The sequence below is a fragment of the Tachysurus vachellii genome, chromosome 12 (genome assembly GCF_030014155.1).
Source record: "Tachysurus vachellii isolate PV-2020 chromosome 12, HZAU_Pvac_v1, whole genome shotgun sequence".
Classification (NCBI taxonomy): domain Eukaryota; kingdom Metazoa; phylum Chordata; class Actinopteri; order Siluriformes; family Bagridae; genus Tachysurus; species Tachysurus vachellii.
The window spans coordinates 23,633,335-23,657,505 of NC_083471.1; the positions used below are offsets into that span (position 1 = coordinate 23,633,335).

The 24,171-nt window shown below is 40.9% G+C and overlaps 1 protein-coding gene across 1 annotated transcript; it reads left to right on the plus strand.

Moving 5' to 3' along the window:
• castor1 (cytosolic arginine sensor for mTORC1 subunit 1) lies at positions 1-22,590 on the plus strand. The gene is made up of 9 exons (XM_060883650.1): positions 1-307; positions 7,157-7,227; positions 9,790-9,983; positions 11,553-11,688; positions 11,808-11,931; positions 15,409-15,516; positions 16,546-16,628; positions 17,010-17,104; positions 20,415-22,590. The coding sequence occupies exons 1-9, from the start codon at positions 195-197 to the stop codon at positions 20,481-20,483; spliced, it is 993 nt and encodes a 330-aa protein (XP_060739633.1). The 5' UTR covers positions 1-194; the 3' UTR covers positions 20,484-22,590.
• Positions 22,591-24,171: the final 1,581 nt, after the last annotated feature.

Genomic DNA, 24,171 nt, shown 5'->3' on the forward strand with positions numbered 1-24,171 from the left:
TCTTTTTCAACACGGTTCCTGGGTCTCAGCGCGTCTGCTGTAGAACTAAGATGGCTGTTTAAACAAACAAAATCCAGTGTATATTTCGGGAATGCGGAGTTACAAGGGCACATACATCCTCAAGGCTGTTTTTGTGGTTGTGGGACTTGATCGCGTGGTGTTTTTCTCTCCTTTTGTCCTACAGAGAAGAAGCGATGGACCTTCACATTCTAGACCATAGAGTGAGAGTAACGTGCATCAGCAGAGATGGGCTGCAGCACTACACCCACCCCCTGATCAAACTAATATTTCTACGGAACAGAACCAGGTGAGTTTGTTGACATCAGAGTTTTTCACCTTCCTGATTCCATTCCTGTGTTTTGCATGATCTTTACTGCTGATCCTTCTGAATGTGGCCTTCAGCTTGTTTTGGGTTCCAGATTCTTGGATCTTACACAATCTGTACACAGAACATTCTGATGCCAGGATCCTTGGTTTCCATATAAAATCAGTATTAATACCTATAGATGATAGACTTGAAATGGGACTTTGGTAGGTTACAGATGGGACATTTGGTCTTATGGATAAGAACTATGTCTTACAGGTGGGACATTTGTGTAGTTCGAAGGGGTGTTTGTGTGTTACGAGTGGGACATTTGTGCTTTTTGGTGAAAAGATTTGCATTTTGGGACATTTTGAAGTTTTGTGCCTTGCAGGTGGGACTGTTTTAGTCTTATGGATAGGACACCAGCACCTTATAAATGAGGCATTGGTGTGTTACAGAATGTGGGACATGTGGTGGGACATGTGGCGGGTCAGAGGTGGGACATGTGGCGGGTCAGAGGTGGGACATGTGGCGGGTCAGAGGTGGGACATGTGGCGGGTCCCAGGTGGGACATGTGGCGGGTCCCAGGTGGGACATGTGGCGGGTCCCAGGTGGGACATGTGGCGGGTCCCAGGTGGGACATGTGGCGGGTCCCAGGTGGGACATGTGGCGGGTCCCAGGTGGGACATGTGGCGGGTCCCAGGTGGGACATGAGTAGGATGTTTTGTGTCTGTTCCTCAATTGTGACGGAACCATTTTATTATAAGTGACATGGGCATTACAGATACACAACCTATGTGCTTTATAGGTAACATTTTGTGTGTTGATGGGTGGGACATTTGTCCATTGTCCATAGGACAATCTAGAACATTTAGAGATGTTTAGAACATTCATTCATTCATTCATTCATTCATCTTCTACCGCTTATCCGAACTACCTCGGGTCACGGGGAGCCTGTGCCTATCTCAGGCGTCATCGGGCATCAAGGCAGGATACACCCTGGACAGAGTGCCAACCCATCGCAGGGCATGTTTAGAACATTTTCAATTAAATTTTATTTGTGTAGCACTTATAACAATGGACATTGTCTCAAAGTAAAGCTGTTTACAGAACATAAGAAACATACAACACAAAATAATATTATCCGAAGATTAATATGATACAAAAAAATCAAGATTAATATTAGACATATTTAAATGTGTTTATATTTATCCCTAATGAACAAGCCTGAGGTGACTGTGGTGAGAAAAAAACTGCCTTGGATGGAATAGGACAAAACATTGAGAGGAACCAGACTCAAAAGTGAACCTCATCCTCATTTGGGTGACACTGGAGGGTGATACTGGAGGGGTAATATTTCATGAAGCGGAATCCAACCGGAGCTGGTACATCTTTAGATGCCTCAGGATCCTCACAGAGTCGGAGAGTGACACGGAACACAACTGGAGCTGGATGCCTCAGGATGGGTAGAAAAAGAGAAGCAAGCGGAGAGGATTTAGCGTATCTGCTGTTCATTATATTAGCAAGCACTAGATGATAATGTGCATTTGATCAGGTGTACTAAAGCACAAGACTATTGGAAGTATTATGTGTACGCCTGACTAAAGAGATACGTCTTTAATCTACATTTAAACTGGGAAAGTGTGTCTGAGCACCGAACACTGAGGAAGGCTTTTCCAAAATTTTGGAATATGAGGAAAATCCGGTGTTAAATTAAGAAACCTTGAAATCAATAGGCGTGCTTTTGGGTTCCTCAAAAAAGTTCACGACTCACTAAACTTGCTGAATGTTTGTGATGCAAATATCTGTGCAAAAGTTCACAATACAGAAGCGTTTTTCGTCTGACGACGCCGACGCTCGGTACTGCGCTTGAGCTCATCTTTAACACGAGCATGTCCTGGCATCTGTTAGGACGTCCTGTTGCGCAACACCAGCACAATATTGTCACGGTATTGCTCAGATGATGGATGACTCAGGAGTTTGAGAAGTTTGAGAAGACGCGAAAGTGAACGATTGTAGTCAGCAGAGCGTATCGGAGAAGAGAACAAGAATATACACGGTTATGTTATTGTATGCTTTGTAGAACTTTGGGTTGTGGCTTGGTGGTAGAGCGCAGTTTTCAGGGGAGGGCTGAAGGATCTCTTTCTCACTAGAGTCCTCTGTGGATTTGTGGATAGGGCTCGAGTTCGCGCTTCTCCTAGATGTTGTGTTCGAGCAGAATTAAGGTTCAGATTTAACATCAGTGCAGGATTTTAGATGACAAACTGTCCAAACTGCTGGATGTCAAATCAAACATGGGGAGATGATCACAGACGCTGACTTCACTAATTATTTGCTGTGTTTTCTGTGTGTGTGTGTGTGTGTGTGTCACCAGTGACACATTAGGTTCCTTACAGTTTAGCTTCTTTTTCTGCTCTTGAAACAATTGAAGGAACTTGTTTACAGCGGTCTTGATTCGCCTGAAGACATTTAGCGTTAAGGAGACAGGTTGAATGTCTTGTGATTTATGTTGAAGGAGGATTTTCTGGCTAATAGTTGAGACGTTATTGTGTTCCACGTTGGATATTTTCTGTATAAGTGTTAGATGACATTTGCAATTTTTTTCTTAGGTGGGACTTGTGGTGATTCTACTGGTGATTCAGCTTTGCAGGATTTATATGGCTTATGAGTTATTATCAGGATATCTTTGTGTCATATTTGGGATCTCATGAGTGGGATCATTTTCATGTCATGTCTGGAACATTTGACTGTGTGTATGGGGCATTTTGGGGTCGTGTCGGGGGAATTTTTGGATTAAGATTGGAAATGTTTTAGTCTTGTACATAAAACATTTAGGGCCTTTTTACACCTGGTCACTTCATGTGTTTTCTCTGATCCGATAGCTATCTGATTTGTTAAAACTGTTCCATTTACATTAGACCACATAAATGCGTCTCGGCGAATCGGATATCGATCCAATCTTTCTACTCCCACCCAAAATGCAAATATATTTGACCTCATTTCTGGGGTAATTTAAATGGAACACACTTTGGTGTTTGCGGTTTTCAGAACGCAATCAAAAAGAAGATGAAAAAACTGGTTACGACGGTTATGCTACAAAAAACAGCATTTACTGTTTTCTCCGTTTTCGCTGGTGGCAGCAGCGCATTTTAAGACCCGACGAGACGCCTGGGTGAAAGATCACCTGTGAGTGACGTACTTCCGTTTGGGAGGAGTATAGAGCTGACGTATGTGGCTTGAACAACCACATTCATTTACACCTGTCCAGTTTCATCTGAAACGCGTCCCAGACCACCTCCTGAAGGGGTTTGAACCATCGGATTTATATCCGTCTCGAAAACGTTTCGGAGGGCATTTAGACCTGGTCTTTTTACCATCGGATAGCTATCTGATCACAGAAAACACATGAAGTGACCAGGTGTAAAAAGCCCTTTAGTGATCCAGACAATTCTTGTATTAGAGATGGGAGATATTTGTGTTGCAGGTGTGTCACAGGTCTTTTGTGAGCTGTTGTTTAGCTTAAACTTTTAGTTTAAACCAAATTTTCTTTTGTATTTTTTTTGGTTTGAAGACAAGAAAAACCACCTCCTGATGATGCGTCTTGAAGGTGGAAGTACGTTTTCAAGTACTGCAACACTTTTCACTGGTTTTTCCAGCTTCTTCTGACAAATTATGACCGTTTACACATCATGCAGAAGGAACTGATGGTGGTGTTTTTTTTGTTTATTGTTTTTTTCTTGCAAATTTTCCTATCATAAGCCTGCTATATGCATTGTTTGGCCACAAAACCACCAAACGGTTGTCTTGAGGCTTGTTCATGATTTCTGGATGCAGGACTTTTTTTATGAAGCTTTATTGCATTGATAAAACGCAGCGCTCAAACGCTCAGTTCATGTCTCCATGACCTTTTTCTGCACTTTCTCCTCATCGTCACGTTAAAGGATGTTTTCTTGTGACTCGGATCGTGCAAAGGACTCCAAGCACTTTGCAGGAAGTGCAGCACTAGGGGCTCTCAGGGGTGAACAGGAAGCGTGAGGGTAGCTAACACAATGCTGTTGCTGTGAGGCGGCTCTGCGGGTGGAGCCGCACGCTTTCCCTTTTACACTCGGCCCTTTTAAACGCCGGCTCTGTTGGATCCGATTCTGCTGATTCGCGCTCAAAACAGGATTCAGCTGCTCGGGGGGGGGTGGGGGGGGGATTGGGGGGGTGAGGGTTCATGGGAGACTAATGATTAATGGAGACTAGAGATTAATGGTGCATAAGGAAAATTGACAGGTGACATGTTATTTGTACTGATCTGATACAGCATTTTGTTTCACATTGCTCATTAGAATCCATCAGATTAATAAATCTTTTAATAAAACACTGATTCTTTAATGGTCTTAATATTTATTATGATACCTAATCAGCATATGGAAAGGATTTGAGGATTAATAATTATGTTCTTTATAAATATTCATTATGTAGTCATGTGACACATTTATTTGCAATAAGCTTCCTAATAATAATAATAATAATAATAATGATAATAATATTAAAATTGAATCATGTATTTAACATGCATTTAATCCTATTTTTTTTAATACTATTTGTATTACATAAAAGTGCTAATATTCCTGTTGTGTACAATGAGTTTGTTTCGTGGTTATTTAATGTTGTTGGTTTTAAATAAACAAACCTTTTTTTTTGAGCATCACGTAACAGGAAGATAACAATAATAATTCGCCCGCATTTCAAGTGAAAAATGTATACAACAAAATTTAACGATATTTTCCGTAACAAATCAAAACAAAGGCAAAATGGCTTTTTTGTCTTAATAATCATTATAATAATAATAATAATAATAATAATTATTATTATTATTATTATTATTATTATTATTGTAGCTTATAGATTTTCTCTTTTCTGATGTTCTGCTGCTCCACAAACATGCAGTTAAAATAGTATTCAGAAAATGAAGGAGAAAACCATCGACTGTTCAGTTTTACTTGTCGTTTTCCGTCATCGAGCCTGAATCTAATAGCCAGAAAAACATATGTGTATATTTGGCAAAATAGTAAAATAAATTTTGATTAGCTATAAAAGAATTTACTTTAATATGTTTTAGAGTCTAGTAAACTTGTTTATGTATTTCAGGAATAGATTTTTTTGGTTTTTTTAATCTAAAAATGTACACTTTAATTCTGTAAAAGATTCATTGCAAAATGTATATATATGTGTGTGTGTGTGTGTGTGTGTGTGTGTGTGTGTGTGTGTGTGTGTGTGTGTGTAATTGACAACCAAAATTTAATAACGTGACTGGCTTAATCGTGTCTTGTACCACTGTTTATCCCAGTAATAACCAAAGGTTTTAACAGATATGTCACTTACCCCTTTTTCTTAATACAGTTTCGATTGTAAAAAATTGCAATGTCTTATATTTAAATGTCAATTTTATTTATTTTTTGTACAACAAACAAACACCTTTGTCACTTTCATTCCTTCTGTATTTCACTTCACAGTTCAGTTCACTGATAAGTATCTTGAAAACTAGCAAGTTTTACTAACTTTGCCAAGTTCAGCCCTTGCCCCCTTAATGTAGACGTGGTTCAGCCCAAATGGTGTTGACACAATGGACCTGAATAAATTAGAGCATGTTTTTCTCAGTTTAACTGCTTTCCTTTGAAGAATTTGGGTCAAGGCCTGAGATGATGTAAGCGTGCACATGCACACACACACACACGCACACATGCGCGCACACACACACACTGTCTCAAACACACATACACTCACTGTCTCACACACACACATACATGCGCGTGCACACAAACGCACACACACACTCACACACACACGCATGCACACACACGCATACACACACACACACACACACACACACACACGCACACATGCGCACACACACACATTCTCAAACACACATACACTCACTGTCTCACACACACATACATGCGCGTGCACACTCACACACACACGCATGCACACACACGCATACACACACACACACACACGCACACATGCGCACACACACACATTCTCAAACACACATACACTCACTGTCTCACACACACATACATGCGCGTGCACACACACACACACACACACTCACACACACGCATGCACACACACAAACACACACACATGCACACACACATGCGCACACACACACACACACTGTCTCAAACACACATACAGTCACTGTCTCACACACACATACATGCGCGTGCAAACACACACTCACACACACGCACGCACACACACACACATGCGCACACACACACATTCTCAAACACACATACACTCACTGTCTCACACACACATACATGCGCGTGCACACACACGCACACACACACTCACACACACGCATGCACACACACAAACACACACACATGCACACACACATGCGCACACACACACTGTCTCAAACACACATACAGTCACTGTCTCACACACACATACATGCGCGTGCAAACACACACTCACACACACGCACGCACACACACACACACGCATACACACACACAAACACACACACGAATGCACACTGTCCATCTCCCCTTGTTGTCCTTGAATGTTGGTCCAATGAGAAAATGCTTTTCTTATTAGTTCTCCAACACAACAACTAGTTGGACTGTCTTCATCTCTAAAAGACAGCACATGAATACAGAATAGTGTAAATCCGTGTGTCCATGTGTCAGTGTGTCCATGTGTCTGTGTGTCCATGTATCCAAGCAGCAATCTGTCATTATTTTGGATTAGTTGCACAGTGTCTGATCTGGGACTTCTAATCTCTCTCTCTCTCTCTCTCTCTCTCTCTCTTTCTCTTGCTTTCACACTTGTTCTCTTTCTTTTTAGATGCAAATTCTTCAGTCTGACCGAAACGCCAGAAAATTACACTGTTGTCCTCGACGAGGAAGGATTTAAAGGTAACTCGTTTCGCTTCTCTTCATTTCTTATGATTTATACATATATCTTTGCTTTTTTTTCCCTTAAACTGACTTCATCGAGATCTAAAATTTGTACAGAGACATTCTATCAGAAGCGTGTATTTACCCTCAGATAAGTGTGTCTGTCTGTGTGTACCTATTTACATTGCTAGCATGATATAAATGCTTTTATCGCTAATAGCTAGTGTTGTATCCAATAGTAAAATCGGTTATATAATTCATACTCGATATACACTCACCTGGAACATCTGTACACCTGTTCATTACAGATACAGGTCGAGAGCTTCAGTTAAAACTTGTGAGTGTAATAGTTAGCCTAGTGTTAGCTCTCATGCTAGTGACCCTGATTTCCTAGATTACACAGTATGGTAGTTATAGCAGTGTTTCATCAATTGTAGTGCAGGGCATTTAAATGTCTAATATTTGAATAGATGTATAATAAATTTTTATTGATGGGCTCTGTGAAATTTATTTTACAGTTAATAGAGGTCATTTGATGCAAAAGAAACCGCTACGGCATGGAGACAGAACTTGCTGACCACTGAGGCCGACGTAACCATTATGTCATATAAAAGCAATTAAAGGCTAAATGACTGTGGAAACACCATAAATGTACAGTTAATGTCAATATTTACCTCAGATATTGCGGTAGATTACTAAGAAAATGCTCAGCAATTACACCTATCAGCAAACAAAGCTGAATCGTACTGAAAAAACATCACGCCGTGTGAAGGCCGAGCTATAAAAACGTTCGGCCGTGAGCACGAACACGCTGAACGGGCGTTACACTGATGTTAGCTAACTTACACTAACTACATGTTAGTGCTTGACCTATTAACATTAAATAGCTTGTATTTTAGCTTTCTGAATTGGCTCGCTAATAAATACTGTTGGTTACAGCTGGAGTGTTAGCATTTTTAGCTAAGTTAATTATTTACAAGTGTACAAGCTGTGTTGTGTTCATAGCTGGATAGCTCAGTTAATGTTGCTAAAAATGGCTGTGTTAATTCTGTTACACTCGTGCTGGGGGTTTAATAATTGCCTACTCTTGGGAATTTTCTTCATCTTTTTCACTAAAACTTTCACTTACTGAGAGAAATGTTTCCACTGTTAGCTGTTAGCACACCAAGTACTGTTTAGTATGTAGGATCAATATTATTATTTTGTTTTGAAGTGCTGGAAAACTGTAAAGGAGACCCTGATCTTCTGAACTGACCTAAAGAGTACACACCAGTAGCCAAAAATTATGTCGTTACTGTTTGCATATGCAGGAATAAAAATAGCCACGTTTATGGCAGTTTAACTGTATGCTATGTCTGGTTCCTGGATAAAATTACAGTCAGGCGACCGTAAACTGATAGTGTTAGCATGAAGCCAGTATACAATTTAAGAAACAGGAAAGCACCATTAGCATGCTCCGATACATGTTTAAGTAGGATTATACTATATAAATACTGAAAGTTATTAAATACACTCTCTGGCCACTTTAATAGAAACACCTGCAATCCAGTCACACTTGTAGACATGGGTCAAGAGCTTTAGTTCCTTTTTACATCAGAGATCAACAAGGGATCAAGGTGATTTTCATCACGGCATGGTGGTTTTTTGTGAGAGCAGGCGTTTTGCCACTGGTTACACCCACGGTGCACAGAATAGCATCTCAGAACACTTAATGTTTCATTTAACTGTGTACTGAACCTGCTATGTCTTGTTGGAGCTTCTTGACTTGATGACTAGAAGAACGTTTCCATTTATGCAAGCCTGTTTTCTGACAAAAACCTCACCGTGACCTCTAGTGCTCGGCCGCGGTACGGATTTTAGCCATATTCGTATACGTAAGAGTATTCACTTGATCAGTAAGTGAATTCAGTCCAATAAAAGTTTAGGTTATTGGATGGTGAATATTTAAGTGAATCATTCTCTTCAAACCTTCGAACGGATCAGTTGATTCATCATAGATCATGATTCATACAAAATGACCCTCGAAACGAGATCACTGATGCTGACCTGATGAATGTTTTCGTCCATGAAGAATCAAAAACCCAAATTTTGGAGGAATACCGATCTCACCGAATCGATCGAGTTGCTTATTCGATTCGGTGAGATCGGTATTCCTCCAAAATCAAATTTTTGATTCTTCCCAAAAAAAAATTTTTTTTTTGGTATGATAAACACCTCTATAGATTGACACAACCATACGGTGGCGTCTCTCACCCTCTTATTACGTCCTGTAAGGAACATCAGCATTCTCTCGCAATCTGTTTTTGGTTAGCTGTAGCAACCTCCTGTGGTTGACTTGAAACTTTCTGAGAACTGTTTAAGAAAGATCTACAATTGTAGATAGACACAAGAGGAAAGTTGCAGCAATCTGATGAGATCTGCTCAGTGATAATATATGCACTTTTGGTTTTTCCTCGTAATTTATGAAAAGCGTCAGCGTTTTTTTTTTTCTTTTTTCTTTTTTCCTTCAGCAGTTATTTACCCCCTTTCATGTTATTGCCTCACCTTACATGATTTTGCCTTTGCCCTTGTTCCTTCCAGATCTTCCCCCCTCTGAGCACCTGCTGGTGGAATGCTCTACCTGGCTGCCTCTCAACGTCGTGTCCAATGGCAACGCCTCCAGCAGCTCTCAGGCCGTAGGTGTCACCAAAATCGCCAAGTCTGTCATCGCCCCACTGGCTGAGCAGCACGTGTCCGTCTTCATGCTCTCCACATATCAGACAGACTTCATCCTGGTAAGTAAGCGGATCCTCGATTGGACGTTCTCATCAGACGTCATGTCCCAGAAACCCTCCATAATTGTTTTTCCATTTTGATGTCATTAGCATGAACGATAGCTGGGAATTTTCAGTCTCCTTGTAATTTATTAAATTTGACATGTTTATATGTCTGATTAATTTCTACAGCTAATATTGTGATTTTTATTTAACTAGCATGACCACGTCACCTAATAACATCCATCGTCTATTATGAAATTCTAGATCTCATTGCTTTTCTTTTTTTTTTTCATACATATAGGGAAGTTTGGTGATACAGTACTGACACCTGAAAATGTACTGAACACCAGTCAGCCACCTGTTTCCGTTTGTCATTAAAATGTACAGAAGAAGTTGTCCTAGTGAACGTGAATGTTTCCTGACACGGTTGATGGTGTGGAAGGTGCTGACAGCAGCAGCTGAAACCTGAGCGGTTAAATGGGTGGAGGTGCTGACTGAGTCAGCATACTGTACTTTTTATACATGATCTATTAACAAAACGCTTCTGCGGTTAAAATTGTGAGACTTTTTACTTCAACTTGAAGATTATCTGAGTTAATAATAATTATTATTGTTAACTGTTTAATTTTACATTTACATTTACGACATTTAGCAGACACCCTTATCCAGAGTGACTTACAACTGAGCAACTGAGGGTTAAGGGCCTTGCTCAGGGGCCCAGCAGTGGCAGCTTGGTGGACCTGGGGTCGAACCCATGACCTTCCGATCAGTAGCCCAACACCTTAACCACTGAGCTACCACATCCCATTTAATTATAGTGAACAAAATAATGTTCATCTGTACATAGTCCTTCAAATGATAAAGTGCCTATTTATCACATGTAATTTAATGGATGGATGGATGGATGGATGGATGGATGGAAGGTTGGACGGATGGTCAGCAGGGAGATGGATGGTAAGATGGACGTTTAGACGGATTGTCGGGCAAATTGTGAGATAGAAGATAGATGGGTGGGTAGATAGTTGTGTAGATGGATTTGCAGGCAGGTGGTAAGATGGATGGAATGGATGGGGAGGAAGGTGGATGGATGGATGTGTAGGCAGATACGCAGGCAGGTGGTAAAAGATGAATAGATACCTAGATATGTAGGTGGAGGAAAAGGAAGGTGGTAAGATAGATAGATAGATAGATAGATAGATAGATAGATAGATAGATAGATAGATAGATAGATGGATGTGTAGATAGATGGGCAGGCAGATTGTAAGATGGATGGGTGTTTAAACGGACGAGCAAGCAGGTGGTACGATGACTTGATACATGGATAAGATGGATAATAAGATAAATGGATAGTAAGATTAGTTTATGATTAAACTAACAGAAGGATGCAGATGGTCGATTGGACGACTAGATCGATTGATTTGATTAATGAATGGATTAATGAATAGAAGGATACAGGAGTGAGAAAGAAACAGACAAAGCCAAAAAAATGACCTAAAATACCAATAATAATTTAGCCCAATAATAATGATGCGCACGTGTGTGTGTGTGTGTGTGTGTGTGTGTGTGTGTGTGTGTGTGGTTGCTCAGGTGCGAGAAAAAGACCTGTCGGTGGTGATACACACCCTGGCTGAAGAGTTTAACATCTTCCAGGAGGTGGATGGAGAGTCAATACCAGTGCACAGCCAGGATGTGAATAACGGCCTTCAGGGGAACGGCAGAGAGGGTGAGGCTGAGCTAACACGAACTTCTGCAAACACATGACTCTAATATGTAGCACTAAGTGTGTGTGTGTGTGTGTGTGTGTGTGTGTGTGTGTGTGTGTGTGTGTGTGCGCGCTTCCAGTTCCCGGTTCTACATTACACCCAGTGTTGATCCCAAAGAACCAGTTCTGTGTGATGAGTTTGGATCCTGACACGCTGCCGGGCATTGCCACCACGCTCATGGATGTCCTCTTCTATTCCAACAGGTTTGCTGCTTTTAAGATTAATATACAGAAATAAAAACAGCTTTAACTAAACGTGACACACACAGGTTTGAGTGACAAAAAAACGTCCTCTAAAAAGAATCATTCCTGTCTGGATAGTTCATGTAAGCTAGCTGACTAACAAGGCTTATAAAAATGCATCTATATTAATGAAATGTTAAGAAGAAAAGAATCAGAATTTGTGTATATGAATTAATTTTTTTAGCACACTTTTTTTTTTAACACACTTATGGCATTTATCTATCACCCTGTTTAGATATTAATGAGACTAGACTTAAGAATTTTGAACTTGTAAGATTAAGGAAATGGATAATATTTCAGTCACACCTCTTATCAGATGCTAACCGATAAAGGAAGGGCTGGTTTGTGTGACGGCTGTCGTGTGTTAGCGTGTGTATATGTGTGTAAAACCCAAGAAAATTACCCCATTACCCCTTTTCCACCAAAAAGAACCGGGTGCTGGTTCAGAGCTGGTGCTTTTGCTGGTTCAACATTGGTTCCACTGGTGAACCTTCTAAGAACCGGTTTGCCTTTCCATCGGTTAGAGAGCCGTCACAGAGCCGAGTCTGACATCACCGTATACGTGTCATGTTACACAGCAACGTTAGCGCAGCAGCAGCGGCAAACACATCATCAACAATGGCGGATGTTGCTTTACTGTTAACGCTCATGGCTTTGTGAACCTACATTAACACCCAAACGCTGTGAATCCGACGTGTACGTGCAGCTCCATGTAATTTGTATAAACGGAGGTTGTAATCGAGAAAGTACATAACGTTATTTTATCATTAACACAGAAAAAAGTTAGCTTTAGCATGTAGCTAAATGCCTGTATTGCAGTAAAGTAAAAGTGTATTAAACATTAGTATACTTAAGGTACATTATCAAAAGCGCTAACAGTAGCCCCGCCCCCAGCCCTGCCCACAGCCCCTGACACAAGCGGTTCTTAAGTCTAGACCAGCAACGTTTTGGTGCTACTTAAGAACCACTTTTCCTGGTTCAGAGCCGGTGCTTTGGCTGTCGAAAAAGAAAGAACTGGTTCTAAATTAGGCTCTGGCTCCGAAGGGGCAAAACTGCCTCGGTGGAAAAGGGGCAAAACTGCCTCGGTGGAAAAGGGGCACATGTCCTCTGTGTTTTATTATTTAAAAAAAAAAGGAGGGCAGCTAAAGCCAGAATGATGTGTGTTTTTATGACTAAGCTCTGCCTCCTAGCATTTAGCTGACGTTACAGAAACCCACACAATTCAGCATTATATCATCCAAATGCGGGAATGTGAGCTGGTCTAAAAATGTTCTGGTTCTCTGGAATTACTGTTAATACAGTAAATGTTTTGAATCATTAGGAGGAATCGCTCTGTTTTAGTATTCTGCCATAGCAACCTTTCTGTGACCACTAAATATCTTGTTTTGTTTATTTTGCTTTGAATATGAAAATTATTTTTGTTAGGCCAAACAAATTTTTACCAATTTTACATATTTACAGATTGATATGGATGATGACTATTCTAAGCTCGGGGAGACGAGAACTGGGAGACGGCCACATCTGAAACTTGATTTAGGCTACAATTGGATTTTTGCCAATTTTACTGGCCAAAAATATGTAGTATAATAAAAACCTGTCCATCACAGCTATATAAGCTTGTTGGACATTCTATTGTAAACTATTGTAAGACCATCAGCATTAAAGGTGCGGTGCATGATGTTTGAGAAATGCTTCAGAAAACCGAGTCGGGCCGACTAACAAAACAAACGTGTAGCCAATGAGCAGAAAGGGGCGTGTCTTGTCAATATGCGGTGGAGAGAGTGTACAGTGTGCATGTGTGACATTAGCAGAAAGCGATTGAAACATTGACATGGCGGATACCTGCCGTTACCTCTGCCTCGGGTTCTAGGTGTTGAACGTCGTCTTCCGCGTGAAACGGAGCTAAACCTTTCACGGTACAACACACAGTACTACAAAAACACATTTGTATTACTATAGTATTACTCATTGTGTTCATTTATTGATAAAAATATCCCCTCGGCCAGCCGCCCCAGCAGGTTCCGCAATAATAGTTGCCTGGGTTATGTATGTATGTGTGGGGCGGAGCTATCAAAACAGGAGTGACGCCCATTTGGGTTAGGGGCGTGTTTGTTTTGGTGATTTCAAATGTCAACATTGGCTTTTAAACATCGTGCACCTCACCTTTAATATGGAACCTTTACAATAGCCTTTACTCTTCTGATGAGTCTTTGCGTTAGATCTTTAAGTTTGTTGGGTCCATTTACTCAAATGAGCCTTTAGGAGGTCCAGTTGATCCAGAAGGTGATTGGCGTCCAGCCTACTTGATATGTTGTACTCCAAACTTAAAATTGTTGCTTCTAGAAACTTTAATTCCAACTACCAAAATTAACACAATATATATATTATACATATCTGTATACAGTGTATGTTATTTTTATCTGCGAAAATGTGAAAAAAGGCAGTTCTTTTTAATTTTATAACCCATCATACCATGCCTCCATTTATTTCTCCCTCACATCCTTTATTTCAGTTGTGTGGGTCGACGTTTGTTGTGTTTTCATTCAAAATTTCACGCATCACTTCCTTTTTTTTGGTGAAAAAAAATAAATTAGTAAACCTGAGGCGGTTGGGGGAGGGGCAACCTGATCTGTTGTGGGGGGAAAATGCTAGCAAGGCTAATCAAACAGAAGCAGCACAAATCCTCATAGATTATTGTTATTATCTTTTTATAAGGATATTTTTAAGCTTGAATTTGAAGTCTGAAAGTACATTTTAGTATCATTGCTATTACAGGGCTCTCAAGGTTTGAATACAGGCAAGAGTGACATATTTTAAATATTATCTGTGAAACTTTCTCTAACAGCAGTCAAAATGTCATCGTGTCAAACAAGTTGTGAAATTGTTGTGTAACATTAAAACAGGAGATCACGACTTACTCTGTGCTCAAAGTGATACTCGCCGCTCCAGTGGTTTTCTCTGTGGGTGAACGAGGATGATACTGAACAATTCCAGGATCTGCTTTTTTTTCATTGGTTGTTGAGTTAAATCTTACCCAGATACAATAGTGCTATTTTCTGATTGGCTGATAAGTGTCAGGCTCGACTAAGAACTCCAGAGGAGACGCGCTTGATTCCTGCCCGGTTCCATAGAGACAGCGGTGCGGACTGATACATTTTGGGCGCTTCGGCTTATTAAATATATGATAAATAGTCAAAATGTTTTTCTGCGTGAGAAATACGATGTGTGGTGGGAGAACGTGAGAAAAGACCCAAATGAGTGACTGTCACTCTCAATGCGTGACACTTGATAGCCCTGTTAATAGCATCGCTAACGTTTTCAGATGAACTGATGTTTTCACATACACAAGTAATACAGTTTACAGAAGCTAAAGGCAGTATAGATATACACTGCTTTTGTGTGTTAATGGTGTGGTGTGTTTTCTTTTTATGTTTGCAGTCCTAAAGAAGATGTCGATGTCACTGCTGATCTGGAGTGCAAGTTTTTCTCCTTCTCTCTGATCGATGGCTACATCTCCCTGGTAATGGATGCAGAAGCACAGCGAAAGTAAGTCCCATGCTGCTGATGTGTATTAAAGGCATGTAACTGATGAGAGTAATGTAATATTCACCCAAATGTTTTAAAAAAAAAAATACACACTTATAACACACACACAGAAAAATGCTGTCCACCCACATTTGCATTCATGAGCTCGAAGATGATTGGCTAGTGTTGCTGTGATAGACCTATCCAGTTTCCTCCTCTAATCCAACGACATGTATTGTAGGCTGTCAGGCAACTTAGAATGATCTACAGTGTGTGAATATCTGTGTGTGTGTCTGTGTGTCTGTCTGTGTGTGTCTGTCTGTGTGTCTGTCTGTGTGTCTGTCTGTGTGTGTCTGTCTGTGTGTCTGTCTGTGTGTCTGTCTGTGTGTCTGTCTGTGTGTCTGTCTGTGTGTCTGTCTGTGTGTCTGTCTGTGTGTCTGTCTGTGTGTCTGTCTGTGTGTCTGTCTGTCTGTGTGTCTGTCTGTGTGTCTGTCTGTCTGTGTGTCTGTCTGTCTGTGTGTCTGTCTGTGTGTGTCTGTCTGTCTGTGTGTGTGTGTGTGTGTGTGTCTGTGTGTCTGTGTCTGTGTGTGTGTCTGTGTGTGTGTGTCTCTGTGTCTCTGTGTGTGTGTGTGTCTGTGTGTGTGTGTGTCTCTCTCTGTGTGTGTGTGTCTCTGTGTCTCTGTGTGTGTGTGTCTCTGTGTGTGTGTGTCTCTGTGTGTGTGTGTCTCTGTGTGTGTGTGTCTCTCTGTGTATGTCTCTCTGTGTGTGTCTCTCTGTGTGTGTGTATGTGTGTGTTTGTCTCTGTGTGTGTCTCTGTGTGTGTGTGTGTGTCTCTGTGTCTCTGTGTGTGTGTCTCTGTGTGTGTGTGTGTGTGTTTGTCTCTGTGTGTGTGTGTGTGTGTGTGTGTGTGTGTGTGTGTGTGTGTGTCTCTGTCTCTGTGTGTGTGTGTCTCTGTGTCTCTGTGTGTGTCTCTCTGTGTGTGTGTGTGTGTGTGTGTGTCTCTGTGTGTGTGTGTGTGTGTCTCTGTCTCTGTGTGTGTGTCTGTGTCAGATTCCCAGCAGATCTGCTGTTCACCAGCTCGTCCGGTGAGCTCTGGAGGATGGTGCGGATCGGTGGGCAGCCGCTCGGTTTTGGTGAGACCGAATTTGAAACATATGACTTGAACACTTGCTTTTTTTTCTTTATTTATACCAGGAACTTCTTAACCACGTTAACGAGACCGTTCACTCTGTGACGGAACATCATAAAAACCCACATACGCAGAGCTGAGCAAATAATAAGCTGAGAAATAAAGGGATGCTGCTGAACTTTGTCCCAGAAGAGCACGGCACCAAACGCCGGCTTACGTGTTTCATATACAGTAGATTTAGATTTCTAGTTCCGACTAACTGTATAACAGACTGCAGAGATGCTTTAGCACAGATAGTTTGCAGTGTAACGTATAATTAATGATTGACTGCTATCTATCACTTTCTCTTTCTGTCTCTCACTCTTTCTGTCTTTTTCCTGATCAGATGAGTGTGGGATTGTAGCGCAGATCTCTCAGCCTCTAGCAGACTGCGATATCTCGGCTTATTATATCAGTACGTTCAGTTTCGACCATGCCTTGGTGAGTCAACTTTTTCCTTTTATTAAAAAAACTCTTTCAGTCTCACACCTATATAGAAACTGCTAGCATTTGAACAGCATTTCTATTTACCCGACCTTTACACGTACAAATCCGTCTTTGTACCCTTATTTGGTAACCCTAACCCTAACCCTAACCCTAACCCTAACCCTTTTAAAGACGACCAGCTTTTGGAATCTGTCCGTCATTTAGGGCTCAATTGGTTTTAAGGCTCTGGGTTGTTGATTGAATGATTAGGGTTCAAGCCCCAGCATTGCCAAGCTGCCACTGTTGGGGCCTTGAACAAGGCCCTTAACCCTCCCTGCTCCAGGGGTGCTTTATTCATAGCTACCCCTGTGCTCCTACCCCCAACCTCCTCAGTTGGGATATGCAAAGAAAAGCATTCCACTGTGCTGTAATATATACAGTGTGTGCAGATAATAAATATAATAAAAGCTTCCATGCCCCCAAATCATTTACAGTTGAGTGCAAAAGTTTGTATACCCATTTACAACAAAGAAATTCGAATACTGAACTAAATGAATATAATAATAATAATAATTTTACCATTTTAATAAATAAATATAATCTATGAATTATTAGTGTGGTAGATTTCACTGATTATAATATAAATTATCCAAAGAACTTGTATAAAAGTTTGAATCTCTTGTCTCTTTAACACTAATTTCACCTTTTAGTGGAAAAAAAAAAGCCTCAAATAAACAACCACCTTGTAAAACTCAAGAAATTCGTGTCCTAATTCTGCACTTACACTTATAACCAACTTATAATAATGCTGACAGTTCAGAAGAAGTGTCACGCTCTTCCGTAATACAGAGTAACGGAATTAGATGAAGGGGACGATATAAAATCTTGTGGTTTCGTGGTTATTATTATGAAATAGTCACTTCTAAGGCAGCAGCTTTTTTTTCTTTCTTTGCAAACCAGTTATACCAATAAAACACTCCACAGAGAATGAGAAGGCGATTCTGTGCTACACGCAGTTCTGAGAGTGACCTAGCCGTGATTGAAATAACGTATTTCATTTTTGTGTACATTTATTTACAATTCGTACGCTCGGATACAGCGCGACACTCTAATCTCTCCACAACCAAGTAAAGATCTCTACAGACTTTTTACTCACGCTCTTGATCATGGGCGGCTCGACAGAATTTCATGAGAAAATTACTAAAGCGTATGATCGTAATAGATAGTCGAACGCACCGACACTATGGCGGTAAAGAGGAAATCGATCTAGCAGTATACATGAACATTATAATAAAACTGAAACACTACGAGATTCCCACATCCACCTTGTGTGTGTGGAGTTTACATGTTCTCCACGTGCCTCGGGGGTTTCCTCCGGGTACTCCGGTTTCCTCCCCCGGTCCAAAGACATGCATGGTAGGCTGATTGGCATCTCTGGAAAATTGTCCGTAGTGTGTGATTGTGTGAGTGAATGAGAGTGTGTGTGTGTGCCCTGCGATGGGTTGGCACTCCGTCCAGGGTGTATCCTGCCTTGATGCCCGATGACGCCTGAGATAGGCACAGGCTCCCCGTGACCCGAGGTAGTTCGGATAAGCGGTAGAAGATGAATGAATGAATGAATGAATGAAACACTACGATAATTTATCATTATGGCACAGGGCCTCCTTTTGTTCCCGTACAGCATCGTTTGGTCTCGAGAATTTTTACCCATTCCTCTTGCAGAACACTGGCCAGATTATGATGTGATCCTTTTGGGGGAAATCACTGTATCACTCCTCCAAAGCACAACCAAAGAGGCTCAATAATATTCTGATCTGGTGAATGTACAAGCCATTGGAGCTGGAGCTATTTAGTTGTATTGCTGCATTATCATCTTGTTACATGGCACCAGCTTCAGGGTACAACGTTTGAACCTCTGGGTGTACAAGGACCTCTAGAATGGTTCTTTAGTTCTTGGCAGCGTATCTATCCATCAAGTAGTGGGCCCTGGGAATGCCATGATATTGCAGCTCACTTCATAACCTGTCCACCCCCGTGCTTCCCTCTGTAATACCGTGCTGTAACTGGACGTGGGCAAGACAGTGAAGGTGGGCTACTCAGAAACCATCATGTGTTTCACCAGCCCATAGCCCAAGATTTCAGCTACTGGCACCATTGGTACGAGTGACCGAAGGGTTGGGCTGCTGTGACAACAACACATACCCCTTTTCCACCAAAAAGAACCGGGTGCTGGTTCAGAGCCAGTGCTGGTGCTGGTTCAACGTTGGTTCCACTGGCGAAACTTCTAAGAACCGGTTTGCCTTTCCATCGGTTAGAGAGCATCACAGAGCCGAGTCTGACATCACTGTATACGTGTCACGTTACACAGCAACGTTAGCGCAGCAGCAGCGGCAAACACATCATCAACAATGGCGGATGTTGCTTTACTGTTAATGCTCATGGCTTTATGAACCTACATTAACACCCAAACGCTGTGAATCCAACGTGTACGTGCAGCTCCATGTAATCTGTATAAACGGAGGTTGTTATCGAGAAAGTACATAACGTTATTTTATCATTAACACAGAAAAACGTTAGCCTTAGCATGTAGCTACCTACTATCATTTGTGCCGATAATGTATCATATCGCGGTAAAGTAAAAGTTTATTAAACATTAGTATACTTAAGGTACATTATCAAACAGTAGCCCCGCCCACAGCCCCGCCCACAGCCACTGACACAAGCGGTTCTTAAGTCTAGACCAGCAACGTTTTGGTGCTACTTAAGAACCACTTTTCCTGGTTCAGAGCCGGTGCTTTGGGTGTTCTAAATTAGGCTCTGGCTCCGAACCAGCACTCAAACTGCCTCGGTGGAAAAGGGGCATTAGTCCTGTTGGATGTAGTCCAACGTCTTTCATGGTGGTATGCCGACATGTCCCTGGATGCCATGGCTCTGCATACACCTGCAAAGTCCTGGTCCTGCTCTGCTCACAAATCCACCAGATGAACTCTGATAAATCTCCCATTATGTTGTTTGGATTGTTGTTGTTGTATTTTATTGTCCAACCTCTTTAAGTAACCTTTAGTAACACATTGGTACACACTGGCATTTTGTAATTACCAACATTAAAAGAGAAACAAATAAACGGCATGGATTCTCTGGTTATGCTTTGTGGACACCGCTTAGCATAACCAGTGGAACTGTAGAGGGACGTTGAATGAACAAACAAACAAATATTGAAATATGCCTTTTAAGCTTATATAGTAGAAAACCATTATAAACCTGTTATAAACCCATGTCAAGAGGAATGTTAAGCGGCCCTTTGATAAACATTTCTCACCTTCAGGTGCCAGAAGAGGACATAGTGAGGGTTACAGACATGCTTCAAGATCAGAGGAAAGGCACCGGATGTTGATGCAATCCTCTGCGCTCACACTACAGGACACCAGACGGAACAGCGTTAACACACACACAGTGTTGCAGTGACCACTGGAAGTGTTTCGATAAAGTTTATAAGCTAGGATTGGCTCACAAGAGCGAGAGAGCTCAAGGTCCAGTCACAAATCAGGCAAAGTGCTTTGTTTCGAATTGCACATAATTGCACATATGTGCGAATTGCACATGAAAGCAACTTTTACGTTGTAGAATTGTTTGTTCGACCAAATTAACCGTAATACCGCAAGGTCTTACAAGATTATTGGTGGAGAATTTTTTAATTTTTTTTTTTTTTTTTTTGGGAAGCCCATTTCTGCCAGGTTGGTCATTTATTTTTATTTATTTATTGTTTTGGCAGCACCAGTTTCAAAAATTTCACTTGTTATTCCAAAAATCTGACTAATTATCTCAAAACGTTGACAAATCTCAAAATTCCGAAGCATTCTCTTAGAATCGATCGTTTTTCTTAAATTCTTAAGGTCAAATTTAACATTCATTAGAATTTCTTTTAATCTGAATTAAAATGGATTTATCTCCAAATTACAGCTGATTTAAAATAAAAATCTCAGAAATCCATCATCACGATTTTGTCCTTTCACTAATATTCTATCTCAAAACTTCATCAGAGAGCGTGCGTTATTTTATATGTTATATTCTCTCCGGGGGGGCACGGTGGCTTAGTGGTTAGCACGTTTGCCTCACACCTCCAGGGTCGGGGTTCGATTCCCGCCTCCACCTTGTGTGTGTGGAGTTTGAATGTTCTCCCCGTGCCTCGGGGGTTTCCTCCAGGTACTCCGGTTTCCTCCTCCGGTCCAAAGACATGCATGGTAGGTTGATTGGCATCTCTGGAAAATTGTCCCTAGTGTGTGAGTGTGTGAGTGAATGAGAGTGTGTGTGTGCCCTGTGATGGGTTGGCACTCCGTCCAGGGTGTATCCTGCCTTGATGCCCGATGACGCCTGAGATAGGCACAGGCTCCCCGTGACCCGAGGTAGTTCGGATAAGCGGTAGAAAATGAATGAATGAATATTCTCTCCGTTATTAAAAAAAAGCTTGTCGATGATAAGCCGGAATTCCGAGCTAAGTCACGTCGAAATATTTATTTAATTTTTTTTTAAAGATTATTAAGTCAGATGACTGAGATGTCAAGGTAACAAGTCAGAAATTCAACATGCTGCTGTTGCCAATAATAATAACGACAGCAATCATTTCTATCTGTAATAATACAAATGAATAATATATAAATAAAAGCCTATTTCTTTTTGACCTGGCACAAGTTGGCCTCCACTGATGAGCTCTAATCTGTGCATCAGCAATTTTTTCTTTTTTTTTCTTTCTTTCTTTTCTTTATCATCACGTAAAAACACTATCAGTGTCGGACGTTTTCAGTATTGTTGCCGTTTATTTAGCACTACTCCAGACTAACGTTTGATTTGAAATGTAGCATCAACCTTCAGATTTCTGGAAAAAATTAATAAAAAAAATAAAGAAAAAGTTACTGAAAACCTTTAAATGAGCGTAATAAACTCATGCCTTCTTTATTAGTATTTTTTTTTCTTTTCTAATTCTAGTGAATATTTCGTTCATGTTTTATTAACAGTATCGTTTGGGAGAAAATGGTTAAAAGTATTTCAAATGTATTTTAGTTTTAAGAAAGCAGGAAGTGGGATTTTGGCCCCGTCTTCACCTTCGATGGACTTTTCCCTGGTTCGGGTGTTTTTGTTTTTTTTTGGGTGAGACGGTAGCGATAGACTTGTGAAGCTACACGTGACTTTCACTGTGTTCACTTTAATCTTTGATTCCTCAGTGTCATTCTTCCCAATCGCCATCTCAGTATATAAATATGCATAAAGCACCATTTTTTTAATGGTTTAGCCAATTAACCGTATAAAAGCACACCAGCCTAAAGCCGCCTTATCTGCACAACCGCTATTGGGTTGTTGGTTGGATTTCGACGTTCACAGCCGACGTTCACGGTCTTTATGTTGATGATGTAAAAGCAGGACTGGTTTTGTCGTTCAGGTCCGTTGATGATACATGATTCTGGATGTGTATTATAATAAACCTTTGATTTGAATTAACCAGTGAATCGCAAAAGCTGTCTCTTTTTTTTTTTTTTTTTTTAATGTGCACTGAAGAAGGCGTAATGTTGACCTCATGTGAAAATAACATCAGGTTCTTTATTTAACCGGACGAATGAAACGAATGAATTTCTGCCTTCAGTTGGATACAAAAATAACCCACTTTCAGTGCGAGACGCGTGTTTTTTTAACATCTTCACATTTTAGCTGCATACGTACAGTACAAGCACTTGGGGTGTCAAACATCTGAGCAATAAGAACTGTTCATTCATGTAAGTATCCAGTCAGCCAATCGTGTGGCAGCAACACACGGATAACTGAACTGAGTCTTTCAGTGATCTCGCCAGTTTCAGTGATCCTGTCCCAGATATAGCCTCAGATTCCCATTCTTTAAAGGTGCGGTCTCCGTTGTTTGAAAGCCAATGTTGACATTTGAAATCACCAAAACAAACACGCCCCTAACCCAAATGGGTCCCACCCCTGTATTGATAGCTCCGCCCACACATACATACGTAACCCTGGCGACTAATGGAAAGAAATGTGTCTTTATCATAGCTGAAGGGAAGAACAATACGATTGCAGATAAACAAACAAGCAAAAATGACACACAAGCATAATCATGTAAAGGACAAAGGCATATATTAGTTCTGTGTAACAAAGCAAAACCAACGTTACTCACCTATCGAGAAGGAAAAAAGCGCCTCGCCGTCTTAAGTAAAGTTGGTCACATATTCACAGATTGGAGTTTCCCGAGTCAATAACTCCTGAGCTAAACGCTGTTACTACACAAAACACGGTTGTAGCTGCGTCTCTACATTACTACGATAGAAAAGAGGTGTTATTTGTGTAGTAACAGCGTTTAGCTCAGGAGTTATTGACCTACCATGCATGTCTTTGGACCGGGGGAGGAAACCGGAGTACCAGGAGGAAACCCCCGAGACACGGGGAGAACATGCAAACTCCACACACACAAGGTGGAGGCGGGAATCGAACCCCCAACCCTGGAGGTGTGAGGCGAACGTGCTAACCACTAAGCCACCGTGTACCCCATTATTTGTTTAATGCTTTTTTGTCTTAAAATGTCTTGGTTTAGAGAAAATAAAAGTCTAAAAATCTACTATTCTTCTCCAATAAAACTACAAATTGCACAAAATATTAAAGTTATGAATTGTTCATCTTCGGTATTCTGAGGAAAAGAGGAATTATTCCATTACAGCATTACAGATCCGAAACACACACACGAACGAAATTGTGTAAATCACAAGAACGTGTGTAATAGTTTGCTTGTTCCACAACATTCTTATGTCAGAGATAAGATGAGATATGATGCATTGCTCAACCCTAAAAGTTTCAGTCGATTACTGCGACTGACAGACGCCTGATTTTATCCTTAAATCTTTAAGACACTTTAATCACTTCGCCCACCTCGTTCCTACAGTTCACATTTTCCTACATCATCAAACGAATCTAACCTTGACTATCAGGTACAGGTTTAACTCTGGTTAAAAGGTCACTAGTTACTACGGTGTGTTATGAGGTGTTTATAAATAATGTATATGGAATATTAATCAAACGTTCACATCAACCTG